Raw genomic sequence first — 15,004 nt, 5'->3', positions numbered from 1 at the left:
AACGGGCTCCCGCTGACCTTCCCCCCCCCTCCTCCGATTTCCTGATAGATCGAATTATTTCAGCAACATCTCCCCCCACGGCAGCCCGCCTCCCCCTCGCACGTCACCTCCGCTCCCTTCTCCAGGCAGCCTCATGCCCGCATTTGGGAACGGGAATGTTTAAAAACCTTTTTTTAAAAAAAAAAAGCTGATGCAGGTTCTGCGAGAGCCAATTTTGATCGCACCACCACCACGCGCTTTATTCCTAAAAAAAAAAATAACGATCGCCGCTTATCGGACCGAGTCAGCCTCCGAACTTCAGCCGAGGCTCGGCGATTCCCTTTTCCCCGCAGAAGCGGGGAAATCGGTCGTCGTCGGTCATCCTTTAGCGCTCTCCCACGCCTGGCCTTCACCTCCGAGGTAAGGGGAGGGAAGAGCAGATCTCCCCCCTTGGAGACAAATGCCCCAAGTGGCCACCCACCCGTTCTCGTCCCCCAAGAGAAAACGGAGATAAGTAAAAGGAAAAAAAAAAGAAGTCAAAAGAACGCCACGCCGTTGACACGCGGATTTCCAAGGCGAAATGAACGCCACGACGTTCGGGGGGTGGGGGGGGGGGTTTCCCTAAAGCAGCGTTTCCCAACCTTAGGAACTTGAAGATGCGTGGACTTCAACTCCCAGAATTCCCCAGCCAGCACGCATCTTCAAGTTCCTAAGGTTGGAAAACGCTGCCCTAAAGGCAACCTGCAAACCAGCAGCGGTCCAGCAGCTGCTCGGTGGGAAAAGGCGGCCGGAGGGGAAAACGACGGCAGGGGAGCATGTGCGCCCGCTCCGGGATCCATCCCGCGCCGGTTTCCCCAAGCACGCCGTTCGGAGGGAGTTCTCCAGCAGCCTCCGGCAAGGCGTCCGCCTCGCTCCGCCTTCCCTCCCCGCTCGGCCCGAAAGCACAAAATAAAAAAATAAAATAAAAATAAAAGGCTGGTTTAAACCTTTCTCTGCTGCTTCTCCCAAGCTGGATCCAAGAGGAGATCCCTGTCCCAGTCTTCCTCCGGCTGCCTGTAGTCATTGGTCTCCTGGGAGTCATAGTGATCCATCCCTGCGGGGCTGCTGCTCCTTCTGCCTTCGCGCTTGCTTCTGAAGCTGCTGTTGCTGTTACCGCCGCGGCTTCTTTCCTTCCCGCCTCCTCCTCCTCCTCCTCCTCCTCCTCTTCCTCCTCTTCGGCGCTGCTAGGCTCGAAAGCTCCCAGCCGAGGCGCAGCTACCACCACACAGCGGCGGCAGACCGAGAGCGAAGAAAGCGGATCTCTCGGCCAGACCGCAAGCTAAGCTTTGCACGCTCCGAGCGGAGGGGGGGGGAGGAGGAGCGGCAGGGGGGGCGGCGGCAGGAGACAGCGCTCGGTCCTGCCTCCTCAACGACTTCATTGGCTAAACAGAGTTGCCCAAAGTTCGCTTTCGAGGGCCACTGGGACCCCCCCCATTGCATCTCTCGAGTGTCAATCGGAACTTGCGGCAGCTCCTATAGGTTGTTTGGAGAGAGCGCGCCCCCACCCCCCTCCGTGGCCTTCCCCTTATAAGACATGTGACGCGTGTGAAGTGTTTCGTCTGCTCGGCGAAGAGGGACGGCGGGTTTTCCTTCTGGGTTGTGTTCTACGGCGTTGTAGGTCGGCTAGGTCCAGGGGTAGGCAACCTCGGCTCTTTTATGACTCGTGGACTTCAACTCCCAGAATTCCTGAGCCAGCTTGGCTGGCTCAGGAATTCTGGGAGTTGAAGTCCACGAGTCATAAAAGAGCCGAGGTTGCCTACCCCTGGCTTTATGACTCGTGGACTTCAACTCCCAGAATTCCTGAGCCAGCTTGGCTGGCTCAGGAATTCTGGGAGTTGAAGTCCACGAGTCATAAAAGAGCCGAGGTTGCCTACCCCTGGGCTAGGTGAACGGGTGCTTTTGAACGACATCCGTGATGCCGAATGCAAGGGATTTTTTTAGGAAACCGGTGGGATTGTTTCTCTCTTCCTTACTCTCGCACTAAGCAGAGAGGATTGAACGGTTAAGATAAGACATCCCGAAAGTTTAGCGTCCAAGATACAAGTTGAAAAACGATGTCCTCCTTCGGTTCCAATGCTTTTTCAATCAGCCCTGTTTCTGGCCGAATTTGGTTGAGAGACAAGAGATTTGAATCTGTTTTCCTTCGTCCATTTCTAAGGAGGTTTCTAGAAATATCAAATCCGTGAATTAAGGGAGGAGAGCCTATTAGAACCTTTGATAATATTAGCACTGAAGTATTGCAACAACTAGCAGAGGAAATGTTTAAAGGGGTGTTCCACCAAGGAGTAAACCTTATAACTTGGGCAATTAAACCACTCCTTCAGCAGGTCCAAAAGTTATGACCGAGTGTATGTGACTGAAGGGAAAAAGTATTAAATGCAGAAGGGGAAAAAAATAATAAATTCAACTGCATTCAATTAAATTTAGTTTTAGTCCAAGCCATACATATTTGTTTGGTCATATACATTTTTGAAGAGTGATCCAACTACGTAAGGGCAGAGGAAATTGTGCAACTGGGCTGTAAAACAAAACAGGTTTTTTTAAAGGATTGTAGCAACATTTTCAAAATACTTTTTCTTCCTTTAAAGGAAGTCAAATTTTTCTAAAGATGTATGACCTAACATTTTGTGATGACTTCCTGACTTTTACATCAAGATGACATGTCAGTATTGATAAAGCAAGCACCTTGTTGAATCGGACTCGATCTCTGGCCCAGAGTCAGCGAATCTCTGGCTCCCCAAAAGTTAGGTTTTAACTTTCATTTTCATCCTTGGCCACTGGTCAGGCTGAATGACCTGGATATATTAGTCCAGTAATGTTTGAGAGAGTGGATTTTCTATCTTCACGAGCAGTCAGTTACAACCAAGCCCTGAAGATTGCTTTGTTCTTTATTTCCAACATCTGGATCTTGGATATCTGTTTTCTGGGTTTATGTGACATGGACCTCTCAGTCATTCCCCTCTCCCACTCCACAGACTAATCTTCATGCATCAGCAACACACAACATTGGAAGACTATTCTTACAATCCTGCCAAATAGCACAAGGGATGTTAGAATGAATTTAAAAAATAAATTGATGTCATGGCCAACACCATTCCACTTCTACTCTCACTTTTTCTGCCATTCCTGCCTCCCCAACCATGGTTGGAGGGAGGCAGAATGGGGATAGAGAAAATATTCTTGGAATCCAGAGGGATTCTTGGAATCAATAAGGGTTAGCTAACTCTCCTCGGACAGTTTGTGTGGCTAGGCTGACTAGGGGAGCAGGTATGACTCAGTAAAGAATATTGTGCAAATGGGGCTGCTGGACATTCTTATTTACCATAACTAATGCTGACCAAAGGATCTATTGCCCATTCAGATGAGAACCTTAAACAAATTGATAACATCATCTAAGGACTAAATTCCACAAGGACTTCCTTTGGATCTATCTTTCAGTTTGTTTGCCCAGCTTTTTAAGTGACTCCAAATCAGTTCTGTTGTTGTTAAGCGTCCTTGTTTCTATCTCTCCATATCATTGTTTCTCACAATATGACTTCTTTACCCCAACTAGAAAAACAGCAGTCAGCCAATCTGCATTTCTTACTTTACTACTAGATTTTAATAAAAGGAGATCAGATTTTGTTAAAAGATCTCCTACACAGAGCTGTAACTTGATTAAAGCATGCAGGTACCCTGTTTTTGTTATGGTTGGGTGAGCTAGTTGAGAGAAATAAGGAGTTGGGATTTAAAGTATGGATACATATCCAGAGTTTGACTTGGAAAACTCAAAAGCTAAAAATGATTAACAGGCGAACTCACATTTAGAAAATTACAGGGTGTTCCAAGTTTTTTGCAGGATTAGGTATTTTGCAGGAATGTCACTATGAAGTACAAAGTCAATTATTTCAGTGTATACAGTATATCATCAGGAAAACTGCAGTTATTAAGGCACTTCCACATCTCTGTAGTTTCATAACCCAGTTGTCTACAAAATAGTTTGAAGCCAAAAACCATAACCATCTTCACTTAATGTCAGCCCTAAAGCACAGAGAACACACCCAAAACATGTCCACTTGCCTTTACAGTGCTTTAATTCTGTATATTTACAGTATACACAGTATTGACTTTATTAACATACTGCTAAAATAACATGATTTTTCCTGAACATTTGGAGTTTTATAATAATTGGTTAAAGTTTTTTCATAAAAAACCCCAAATCTAATAAAAAAGAAGGAAACCAGAAAGAAAGAAAAAAAATATAAAGTGCAAAGAAAACTAAAAAAAACCTAGAGAGAAACAAAGAAACTAGAGGGCTTCCAACCTTCTTTTAAACAGATATTAACAAACCCATATTCTCCCCTCACTCTTAACTATTCCAGAAACTCCTCCAGCCCTTTAATTCTCATCTTTTAAAATAATAAAATCCATAAATCATAATTTCACTTTTTTCTTCTTCTAGTAAAAAGTACAAAAAAGATCTCCATTTTTTTAAAAAAACATGTATAGTTTTCTCCCTAATCAAATATGTGAGTTTTGCCATTTCTCACATTTATTCATTGTGTGAATTTTCATGCTCCCCAATCTTTGTGAGTATAAATAATCTTGCAGCCATCCCATGTACCCAATCTTCCATGGATCTTTTCTCAATCACTATTCATAAATCCAACATCTGTAATTTTATTCTGCACTTTGTCTCTCTCTCCCAGCATCATCTGAATGCCTTTCCGTTGGTGTTTCAGAAATATGAGAAGTCTTGAACAAATATTCTGCAATTTAGAAGGTATTCTGTAGTCACACCTATAAATGTACTGTGTACTGATAAATAGCGGAATTTGTTTTCTCAGTGTACCACAAATGCGAATAGTGGTAAATATTATATAGTAACTAGACATCCCATGACCTATTGGGTCTTCCTTTCAGAGATATTTCCTTACCAATGCCTTCAATTATGACAGAACTTCTAATGCACTGCTTTCATTGGAAAAACGGATGTATTCGGAGATGCCTTGAAATAGCCCATGTCAAACTGTACCATCAAACGTCACCACAGGAAATGTTTTATGACATTTTTTGTTATGACATAAAATTATCCTTAACCATTTATGACATAAAATATTTTATAACAATTGCCAAATTTCAATTCCATGGGAGTCATGGGTCCCAGATTTTGGATATATTCTATATGTTAGCCCGTTTGAGGTATTTTGGTTCAAAAAATATTATTTTGCCCAGCTAAAAGTTAAGGAAATGAAGCTTTTAAAAATGTAAGTGTTCATCTGTGGTCTGCGGAGAAACAGATTCAACTTTACCCTCAGTTAAGGAAACTTGTGGGTTGACCTTGGCCTAACCCTAGCCTATGTCACAGTTTCTTGGGTAAACCACCTAAAGTTCCTGAGTGAAAATAAGGTATAGATCTGAGAAATAAATTAAAATGGCAATGTTTTATTGATGTTGATAATTTTAAAAATAGTTTTCAGAATTTTATTAAATAAAATTACCAATAATATACCTACTATATCTTCTCACATACAGGTAGTCATTGACTTACAACCATTTAGTGACCATTACAACAGTACTGAAAAAGTGACTTGTGATCATTTTTCACACTTATGACCATTGCAGCATCCCCATGGTCACACAATCAAAATTCGGGTCTGCAGAAATTGATATGTAATTATGATAGTTGCACTGTCCCAGGTCAAATATTAGAGAGGTAATTAACAATAAGGCTCAAAGATCATAAATCATTCTTTTCTGCTTTTGCTACTAGTTTTTCAGGTAGGAATGTAGTCCTGCCATGTGCATTTTTCAGTTCTGTTCCTTATGAGCATTTAACCAAATGTAACTGAACAACGACACTTTTTTACATATGCAAGCAGATCCTACACATATGGGCAGTGAAATAAAAAAACATTAGATTCAATGGAATATCCCTAAGTAAGCTTATATAAAATTATAACCTGAGTATATTTATGATCAAAATATTCATTTATTACATTTGCATACTGCCAAATCAAATGGGCTCATGGCATTTTACAATAAAGTCAAATGAATAATAAGATGGCCTGCAACCAAAGTCTCCCACCAAGTCAAGAAACCATTCCACTTACATAAAGAGGTAGGCTGGAATTTCACTACCACAATCTTGTCTTCTTTGACAGTTCTACCCCACAAGTGCCACTGCCTTACTTTAGGTAAGACTGCAGCTGCTGGTTTCAGAAAAATATACCAGTACAATTTTTGAAAAGTTGTATATCCCTAATGCCAAAAATTGCATGTCCAATATAAAAAAAATCAGTGATATATTTGGTTTTATAGTTTCTTTAGTTATCTTCAGAGGAATGCTATAGTGCTTTATTCTTAATTTTGAATGACTGTTTCATTTCAATAACATCCTCACATTTCATCATCATAAATTAAGTGATTAAACATGTTACAGTGCCCCTGTCCCCAGCAGCTGTGAGACAGGCATGTAACCAAGAAATAAATTTTTCCCACATTCAGATAGCAATAGATAGATGGCTAAGGAGAGATGATCAAAGAAACACATGGCTGAAATAAAATCCAAATATTTCAATGTATTGGCCAAAGCAGATAATATTCCAAAAGACAAAATATATGCTAATTTCTTATAATAGCTTTTAAGTAGATCTGATTATCTATGACACTGCTACCTGAAGGAACAATAGGTAAGCAAAAGATTGCACTAATGCAGAGAGCAAAATAATGGAAATAATAAACTGCATTTATGAAGCTGGACTAATTAGTGTATCTCCACTGCCTCAAATATATATTGGCTGATAAGTTGCTGTGGACGCATGTTTACCATTTTCTGGTGAAAATAAATGTTATCTATTTCTTTCCAGGGATGAGAATATAGAAACATCACTTCTACCAGTTTGCAGAACTCCATAATAACATGTTGAATGACTGGATTGTTAGCATCTTGTAACATCATAGCCCAGAGCAGTTGCAATTTTACATTGGAAGCAAATGAAAGAATAAGTGACAATTGAACTGAATCAAAGGAAGTCTGTCATTAAACTGCCAAGGCTGAGAAAGCCAGCTAACCAGTATGACACTGTCACTTGTTATATAAAAAAACCTTAAAAATAATAGTTTTTAGGACAAAGTGGAAAGGAAAAGTATCCCTTAATGCTGTAGGAACCAGAGGTAGAAGGTGTTTCTACTGAAAATGCATTACTGTAGGATTATAATGAGGACTTAATATACACAAGGCTATTTTTTTAAGGCGGATGTAATACAAACATTCTATCAGCTTCTCATGGGTTCCTGCAGTTCAAATATGATGAACTTACTCCCTCTGGCAGTGGGACACCCTCCCATTTTTACAGATTTCAGAGGCTCTCAGAATCACATTGCCAAAATCAGTAGCACCTCTGTGGAAGTTTTGCTGGTTTTTTTTTTTACTTTATCTGATAGTTTATTCAGTATAGATGCATCACATTACTGTAACCGCTCAATAAAATTCCTTTTAGAAAGCATGACACCATAGTATTACACTGGTGACATCACTTACGTATTTTTGTTGTTGTAAGGCTAGTTGCTGCATTTGGTATTAGTCTGGTCTACTTTAGTCTTAGTCCCATTTTTTCACTCTGAACGTTGACTTTCATTAGTAGAACTTGCAGATCATTTATATTGTCAGCAGTTAGTGCCATCAGCATAGTGAAGGTTTATGTTTCTTCTTCCAATTTAAAAAAAACATTCATCTTCCAACACAGCTTTCTTCAATAGTTATTCCACATATAATTGACGAAGGGAAAAATGTAGTTTTGTCTTGCTCCTTTCTCAACTTGGAGGCTGTGCCGTTTGCCATTTTCTGTCTGTACTGTAGTTTCCTGACATGTGTATAGGTGGTCCTTGCTTAACAACCACTTGTTCAACAACCATTCAAACTTGTGACAGGACTGAATGAGTGGTAGTTACAACCAGTCCTCAGAGATCTGGCTATTGCAGTACCCGTGAAATCACCTGATCGCAATCCAGGTGCTCAGCAACTGGCCCGGATTTCCAACTGCCACAGTGTCCCATGGTCATGTGATCACAATCCATGCTGGCTTCCCACATGTAAAGTCATTGTGGAAGCCAGCAGGATGCTAGCAGAAATCACAGCCACTTGAGGTCCTGGCTTGACAGTGGCAATCAGGGACTGTCAGAAGGCTGTTGCTAAGCCATGCAGTTACGTGACATTACATTTTAATACCACATTGCTTAGCAATGGTAATTCCAGTCCAGGTTACCATTGCTAAGTGAGAATTACCTGTATACATTTCACATAAAGATAATGAGTTGTTCTGGAGTTATTTAAGCACATTCTACAACTTGACATGGTTGACACAATTGAAAGTGTTTCTCTAATCCAGAGGTCCCCAGCCTTTTGGGTACCAGGGACCGGTTCTGTGGAGAAAGGTTTTTCCACAGAAGGGAGGATGTGTGGTTTTGTGTGCTGCCTGCATCCCACGGATGGGGCTTAGCTTGTTTGTGCGGACCATTTGCTGGTATGCCGTGGCCCAGTACTGGTCCATGGACCAGGGGTTGGGGACCCCTGATCTGATCAGTGAAGCATATGCTGATTTGTTTTAGAGATTTTTTAGCTTTCTCAATTATCCATCAGCAAAAATTTCTCATGTTACTCAGCTTTTTCTGAAACCAGTTTAAACATCCAGCATCTCCATAGCATGCTGAGGTGCACGAAATGCTGTTACCTTCCCACTGAAGTGTTCCTTATTTATCTACTCACATTTGCATGCTTTCAGAAGTGCTAGGCTGGCAGGACATAGGGCAAGAACCGGAGCTTATTCCATCACATGATATTTTGGGTTTCAAACTGCCAATCTTCTGGTTGACAGTTCAGTGTCTTAATCGCTAGGCCACTATGTTCCTGCCACTGAAATAATTAAGCATAAAGAAGATCACTTGCTATAACCAATCTGTAAAAAAAATGCTGATAAAGTTGTCTCTGTTCCAGCTTAACTGAGAATAAAGCCAAGAGTTGTACTAATAGCATCTGTTTGTTCCTGAAGTATGTAGACTTTATTTTTACTTTAATTGATAGGTATCAATTCATTCAGACCTGTGAATATATGGACAAATTTTCTTTAAAATTTCAAACTATTTTGACTGATGAAAGATGCTAACGTCCTTGAGGAAAAATAGGACTTACTGAAGGTTGCTACCAGCTTGAAAAGAAATAGCAGTGAGACTTGCTAAAAAAAATATTACTGTTGGACTTCGCCCTTTAGATAATCATTGGCCTGGTTCTAATTTAACATTTTTAGCAAGGTGTTCAAGTAATTGGCAGCCCATAAAAAAGTTGCAGAGCTGATGCTTTATAAGTGAAAATGGTTATATTTCTTGTAGTACAGTTATTATAGATTTTGGAGAACGGTGGAGTCTGGGTCCCCAAAGTTCACCTTTCTTGAAGCAGGGAAGTGACATAAACTTGATCTATTTCCTAAGAAACAAGGGTGGAGGAGGCAGCATCTTAACCTAAGTTATCTCCACCCACATTGTGAATAAGGAGCTTGACTGTGCAGTAAAATCCTTGCCTGGCCAGGAAAGCACCTACAAAATCTTTGGCCTTAGCGTCCCAGATTGAGACAAGCCTTGTCCCTGAAGAACAGAGCAAGACGAAGGGGGATCCCTCCTGCCCCCTTCCTTTTGAGCCAACAGGACCTCCCTGCATTCCGGAAATTGCTGCTTGTCAACCTCTGGAGGAGCTTAAGGATTGCGATTGCTATAGTTGTTGCTGATGGGGTGGGGTGGGGGGGGCGGCATAGCTTGGGGCTCTGCAGAGACCCAGACAGCCTTAGCCTTCTAAGGTAAAGCTGGCTCTTTCCAGCCTAGCTCCCCACTGCTCAGCAACTGAGCAGAGAGAGAGAGAAAAAGAGAGAGAGAGAGAGAGAGAAAGGAAAGGTGAAAAAGTCTGCCTGCCTTATATGGCTATGCTTGCATACTCGAGCGACGTGAGAAAGTCGCGTCACGGAGCTGGAGGGGAAAGGAGGGGGCTTGGAGGTCTAGCTTCGGGTAAAAGCGGCGCTTGGGACAAGCTGGACGCTCCGCCTCTCGGAGGCACCCGAAGTTTCTCGGCTTCGAGGCTGGAGACACACCTGAGGGAGGGCAGCGGCGCCAGGCTCCAGGCTGGCGAAAACTCGGCCCTCGCGGCTTCTCGAGAGGAGGGGCCCGTGCGCGCCCTCGCGCTTCTGCAGGCTCGAGGCGGCTCCGTCAAATTTCTTACGAAACCTGGCAGTGGCCTAAAGGAAAGGCTGGTCCAGGGGTCGGCAACCTCGGCTCTTTTATGACTCGTGGACTTCAACTCCCAGAATTCCTGAGCCAGCTATGCTGGCTCAGGAATTCTGGGAGTTGAAGTCCACGAGTCATAAAAGAGCCGAGGTTGCCGACCCCTCGGCTGGTCAAATTGGTGGGCGGTCGCTTTAGAGCAGAGGTGTCCAAACTTATTTAAGAACTTGTGGACTTCAACTCCCAGAATTCCCCAGCCAGCATGGAAAATTCCGAGAGTTGATCAAAGTTGCCAAGATTGGGCACCCCTGCTTTAGAGCTAAGGCGGATGAAGGACTTTTGCTTCTGGTAGTTTTTGCTCTAAAATGACACTTAAACAACAACAACAACTTTTTCTCCTTCTCCTCCTGTTTAATTTTTTTTTTCTCAAGGACTGCGCTTAGCTGAAGTGTTAATTGTTAGGTAACTATAGCAATTAGACAGTGTAACCACCCTTTGAAGATAACATAATTAAATGATAAAGAGTAAAAACACTGCAAAAGGAACTTACCTACTACACCAGGGCAGTCAGCCCTGTTCTGAGTTTGAGGACAACTGTGTGTAAGACAGAAATCTCCCTCCAATGTATTATTAAAAACAGTTTAACGTGCTTTGATTTTTATGAGTTTCAAAGATACTTCCTTCAGGCAGAACATGAGCACCTGTTAAGGAAATTAATTACAATAAAACCCATTTCCATATGTAAAGTGTTGATTCAGGCAATTACTGCTTTCATGGCACCCATTTCACTCAAATGAGCCAATGATAGAAATATTTTTTCTCTCCAAAAGAATGAAGAAAGACAAGAAGTTAGCCTTGCTGCCACCATCTGGCCTTACACAACCTGACCAATTTATGCTTTTAAAGATGCTGCAAAATCGTGTATATCAGCACTAATTAGAAGGAACAACATTTTCTGAGGAGTAAGAGCAATTCCCCTGTGGGACTTGTAGTGTGAAACAGATTCAGTGTTTAATTATTACCCCTTTGCAGCATCTTTCATTTTGCTATCAAAATGTTATTCTGAGTTGGCTAAGCATGCTTAGTCCACTCTGAGCAATTGATAGGATTTTTGTATTTGGTAGTTCTTGGTGTTTCCTAAAATTTTGTCTTGGATGCAGGCTGCATATTTGTCCCCATAAGAATTCATGACATAAATGGTTATGGAAGAGAGACAACTTAGAGATAAACTTTTCATCCACAGATGCTGAAGACTACAGCAAAGGTTTCATTTCTTCAATAAATTGTATTAAATAATACTTCTTCGCAGAATAATTTCCCAGCAAATGCATTTAGTTGTTTAAATGTTACGAAATACTGGTTCTTCCATAACAGCAACAAATGCCTTCATGCTATCACTGAAAGCTTTAGCTCAAAATGGTCATGCAGTTTCTTCTTGAGGTCAGCATGCGTGACGGTTTCCAGTAGCACTGGGGCGACCAGGTTCTTGGTGTTATGTATTAATGTTATGGTTATGTGTGTTATGGTTATGTATTACACTGAAAGAGTTATGAGGTAAACCCGGTCTGGAACACGCGTCAGCTTTTGACAGCTGTCAAAAGCTGCCGAGGGCTAATCCGCAGACGCGATGGCTTGACAGCTCTCAGCTGTCAAAGCGCAGGTAAACAGTGCAGGCGCGGCTAACAGTGACGGCTCCGGCTGTCAAAGCCAGCCATCGCTGATTGGTCCTCGCCAACCGCGGGAAACTGGCGCGGTTCAGATTGGTCGCCAGCGTGCCAGCTGGGGTATAAATGTAGGCGCTGTAAGTCTGTCAACGCCTGGTTCCTCACCATTAAAGGTTGTTAACTTTGAGCCAGCTGTCTCGCGTGATCCTTGCTGAAGACACTTCACTGGCGACGAAGGTGGGATCCACTGCTTCGCAAAGCTGAAGTCACTAGCCGCGGAAAGAGAATCTCTTCTGCGGCTCAGAGCTAGTCACAGCTGGAGTCACAGAGCGGGAAGTTCAATTTCCTCAAAAATGCTCGTGAAGCAGTACCCAGAACCGGGACAGCATGGCCAACCTCGGGCATATCCGCGAGTTCAACATTCGTCACCCAGAATGTTGGGAGTTGCACTGGGGCCAGGTCGAAGGGTTCCTACTGGTCAACAAAGTCACGGACGATCGGTCCAAGGCAGCGGCACTCCTCTGCCTAAGCAGACCGGCTGTGTATGACGTGGCCGTCGGACTTTTCAGCCCTGAACCCATCACCTCAGTTTCCTACGCAGAACTCATGGACGGACTCAGTAAGCATTTCATGCCTACTAAATCTGAACTCTTCTGGCACGTGAACTTCGCGCGGCAGTGCCAACTCCCGGACAAATCAGCCACGGATTTCATAGCGGGGGTCTGGCATGCCGCACAGAGATGCCGGTTTCCAGATCTGGAGGACCGCATCCACGACCAGATTGTCATTGGGCTTAAGGATGAACAACTGCAAAGGAAGCTGGTCGCGAAGCCCACCTTGAGTCTGGCTGAGGTCTCCATGGAAATCATGGCTTATGAGGATAGCCACCGCGAAACAACTGGTCGACCAGGGAACGGACTGTTTGAGTCCGTACACCAGGAAGACTGAGCCCCCAGCGACTGCGGGGAAAATGACGTTCTGACCGATGTGGATGCCATCCAACGAAGGTTTGAAAAACTCCAGACCCGCCGCAACGGCTGCGGAGGCCTGCCGAGCAACAAAACCTCCAGCAAAAACACTAATTACCCAAGGGGCAATCCCCAAGAAAACCTGCCCAGATGTGCCAGCTGCGGGGGAAGCCACCCCAGGGCCACCTGCCGTTTTCGTAGCGCCAAATGCCATGGCTGTGGCAAAACCGGGCACCTCAAAGCCATATGCCGAAGCCAGAACTGGGAGAACCTGCACGAGCTGGAAGTGACATCTGCAGGTATGAGACCTACAACGGCCAATGGGAAAAAGCCCCCAGGGTCCCTAGTACAAACCGTAGTTAGGAATAAGGGGTCACGGGCGGTCCATCAAATACTTAAACCAAAAGTCAAAATCAAAGTCCAGCTTCAGGGGGTCCCCTGTGAAATGGAGGTCGACTCGGGGTCTTCGGTCTCCCTCATTTCGTTAAAAACCTTCTGGGAAATTTGCCGCCACAGCAAGCAGCAAATTCCCTTACTACCCACCCAAATACACCTAGCAGATTTCCAAAAAGCACCCATCACACTTAAGGGGAAGGCCAAGATTCGGGTGGAGTTCAAGCAATTCAAGGGATTTTTAACAATTCTAGTAACCCATGGGAACTGAACTAGCCTAATAGGCCTAATTGGCGATATTGAAGGTGGCTGGGCCGCACACGCAGAGGAGAGTCACGGCCTTCAGCCCATCTTCGCTGACTTGATTTGCACGCAGGTAGTTTTCTACGTGGGAAATGTAGGACGACCATGTCTCCAGGTGCATCACGTCGAATTCCTCGAGCTTTCCGACCTTCGCCATGGTGTTCTTCTTCGTGGCTCGTGTCTCGTGTTGCCTTGTGCTGCTGGCTTCTGTGTAGGCCCTGGGACGGATCCTCAGGGTGGGGTGGTCTCCAGCATGGCTTGTTAGGCAGACTGAGGAGGGGGGAACGCTGTTCCCTACCAGGCTCTATGCTGGTCTCACCGCCTAGTGACTTCAGGCTCTTACGATGAAGCAGCACATCCCACCTTCGTCGCCAGTGTTGTGTAGCTGATTCTTTACAGGCATTGAGTGAGACGGGAGGTTCAAATAGCAACAGGCTTTATTGAAGGTCAGAACATAACAGAAGCAACATAGGAGCTGCTGCGCAGCTATTTATAAGGTTGGCTGGTAGGTGGCGACCAATAGGTTTAAAGTAGTGGTTTCCCGCCCAAAGACCTACTTAGCTGGCTGGAGACAACCAGTCTGGGTCGGCCCAGCAACCATTACAAGTATATACCTGAACTAAGCACTTAGCAATTGAACTAAACAATTAGTAAGTACAACATAAGCAAACACTTACAGCATGTAAAAAGGCCAATACATTACAATTTGAACATATTCCTTTTACTTATTTTATTCTTCCATCCATGTATGTTTGTATGCATTTTAATAAGCACTTTCAAATCTAAATGCAAAGGTTTAGAAATAAGGGATAATACTTTCAATTTAGTTAGAATACTTATTAAAAAACAATATCTAAAATGGTTAATAAAAAGATTCAGGTTTTCTTTTTGTCCATGTAAATATACATAGAACAGAGTTACATGTGGACTGTAGAATGTGGAAAACAATTTTTCTGCTTAAGTCCTTAGCCATCTAGGTTTTTTTCCCTCTCTACAGTAACAAGGGTACTGTACTTAAGTCTTCTACATCTGATCTTTCTTCCATAGATACATATATTATTGATTGTGTTCACTTTAGGCATAGCAATGTCCACCAGGTTTCCATGTTCAAGTAGAGGGCAGGAAAAAAGATTCTTTAAAGCTTGCTCTGTTGGTGTGCTTAATTCAGTTCAGAATACTAGAGTAGGGAAAATTCATCTAGTATAAATGCAACTGTTATAAACAGAATCAGACATCTGTAGCATAAAAGGCATATCCTCTTTGAAGTGAAAATAAACTTGCATTGTCAGTGAAGGACAAACTATTTTATTTCCCTCTAGCAGTGTTTTAAGTACAAAACTGCCATGAATTATTAACACAGAAACTGCTACATAGTTCTATTGAAAAAAATTTTTTTCCAAAGCTTCAGCATTA

General features: G+C 43.2%; 1 protein-coding gene and 1 long non-coding RNA gene across 4 annotated transcripts in view; one reads left to right on the top strand and one right to left on the bottom strand.

Moving 5' to 3' along the window:
• Positions 1-1,291, bottom strand: part of ACTN1 (actinin alpha 1) — a 129,306-nt gene extending 128,015 nt beyond the window's left edge. For all 3 annotated transcript variants that reach the window (XM_083349163.1, XM_083349161.1, XM_083349164.1), the window contains exon 1: positions 966-1,291. In XM_083349163.1, coding sequence (XP_083205289.1) covers positions 966-1,070 — 105 coding nt within the window. In that variant the 5' untranslated portion in view covers positions 1,071-1,291. The remainder of the gene's footprint in view (positions 1-965) is intronic.
• Positions 126-6,965, top strand: LOC310632159. The gene is made up of 3 exons (XR_014490796.1): positions 126-399; positions 4,707-4,780; positions 6,867-6,965. It is a non-coding gene; the product is annotated as an uncharacterized lncRNA (long non-coding RNA).
• The last annotated feature ends 8,039 nt before the right edge of the window (positions 6,966-15,004 follow it).

Source organism: Vipera ursinii (assembly GCF_947247035.1).
Source record: "Vipera ursinii genome assembly, chromosome: 1".
Classification (NCBI taxonomy): domain Eukaryota; kingdom Metazoa; phylum Chordata; class Lepidosauria; order Squamata; family Viperidae; genus Vipera; species Vipera ursinii.
Note: the sequence above shows the minus strand (reverse complement) of the source record. Positions and strands in the feature narration are given on the sequence as shown.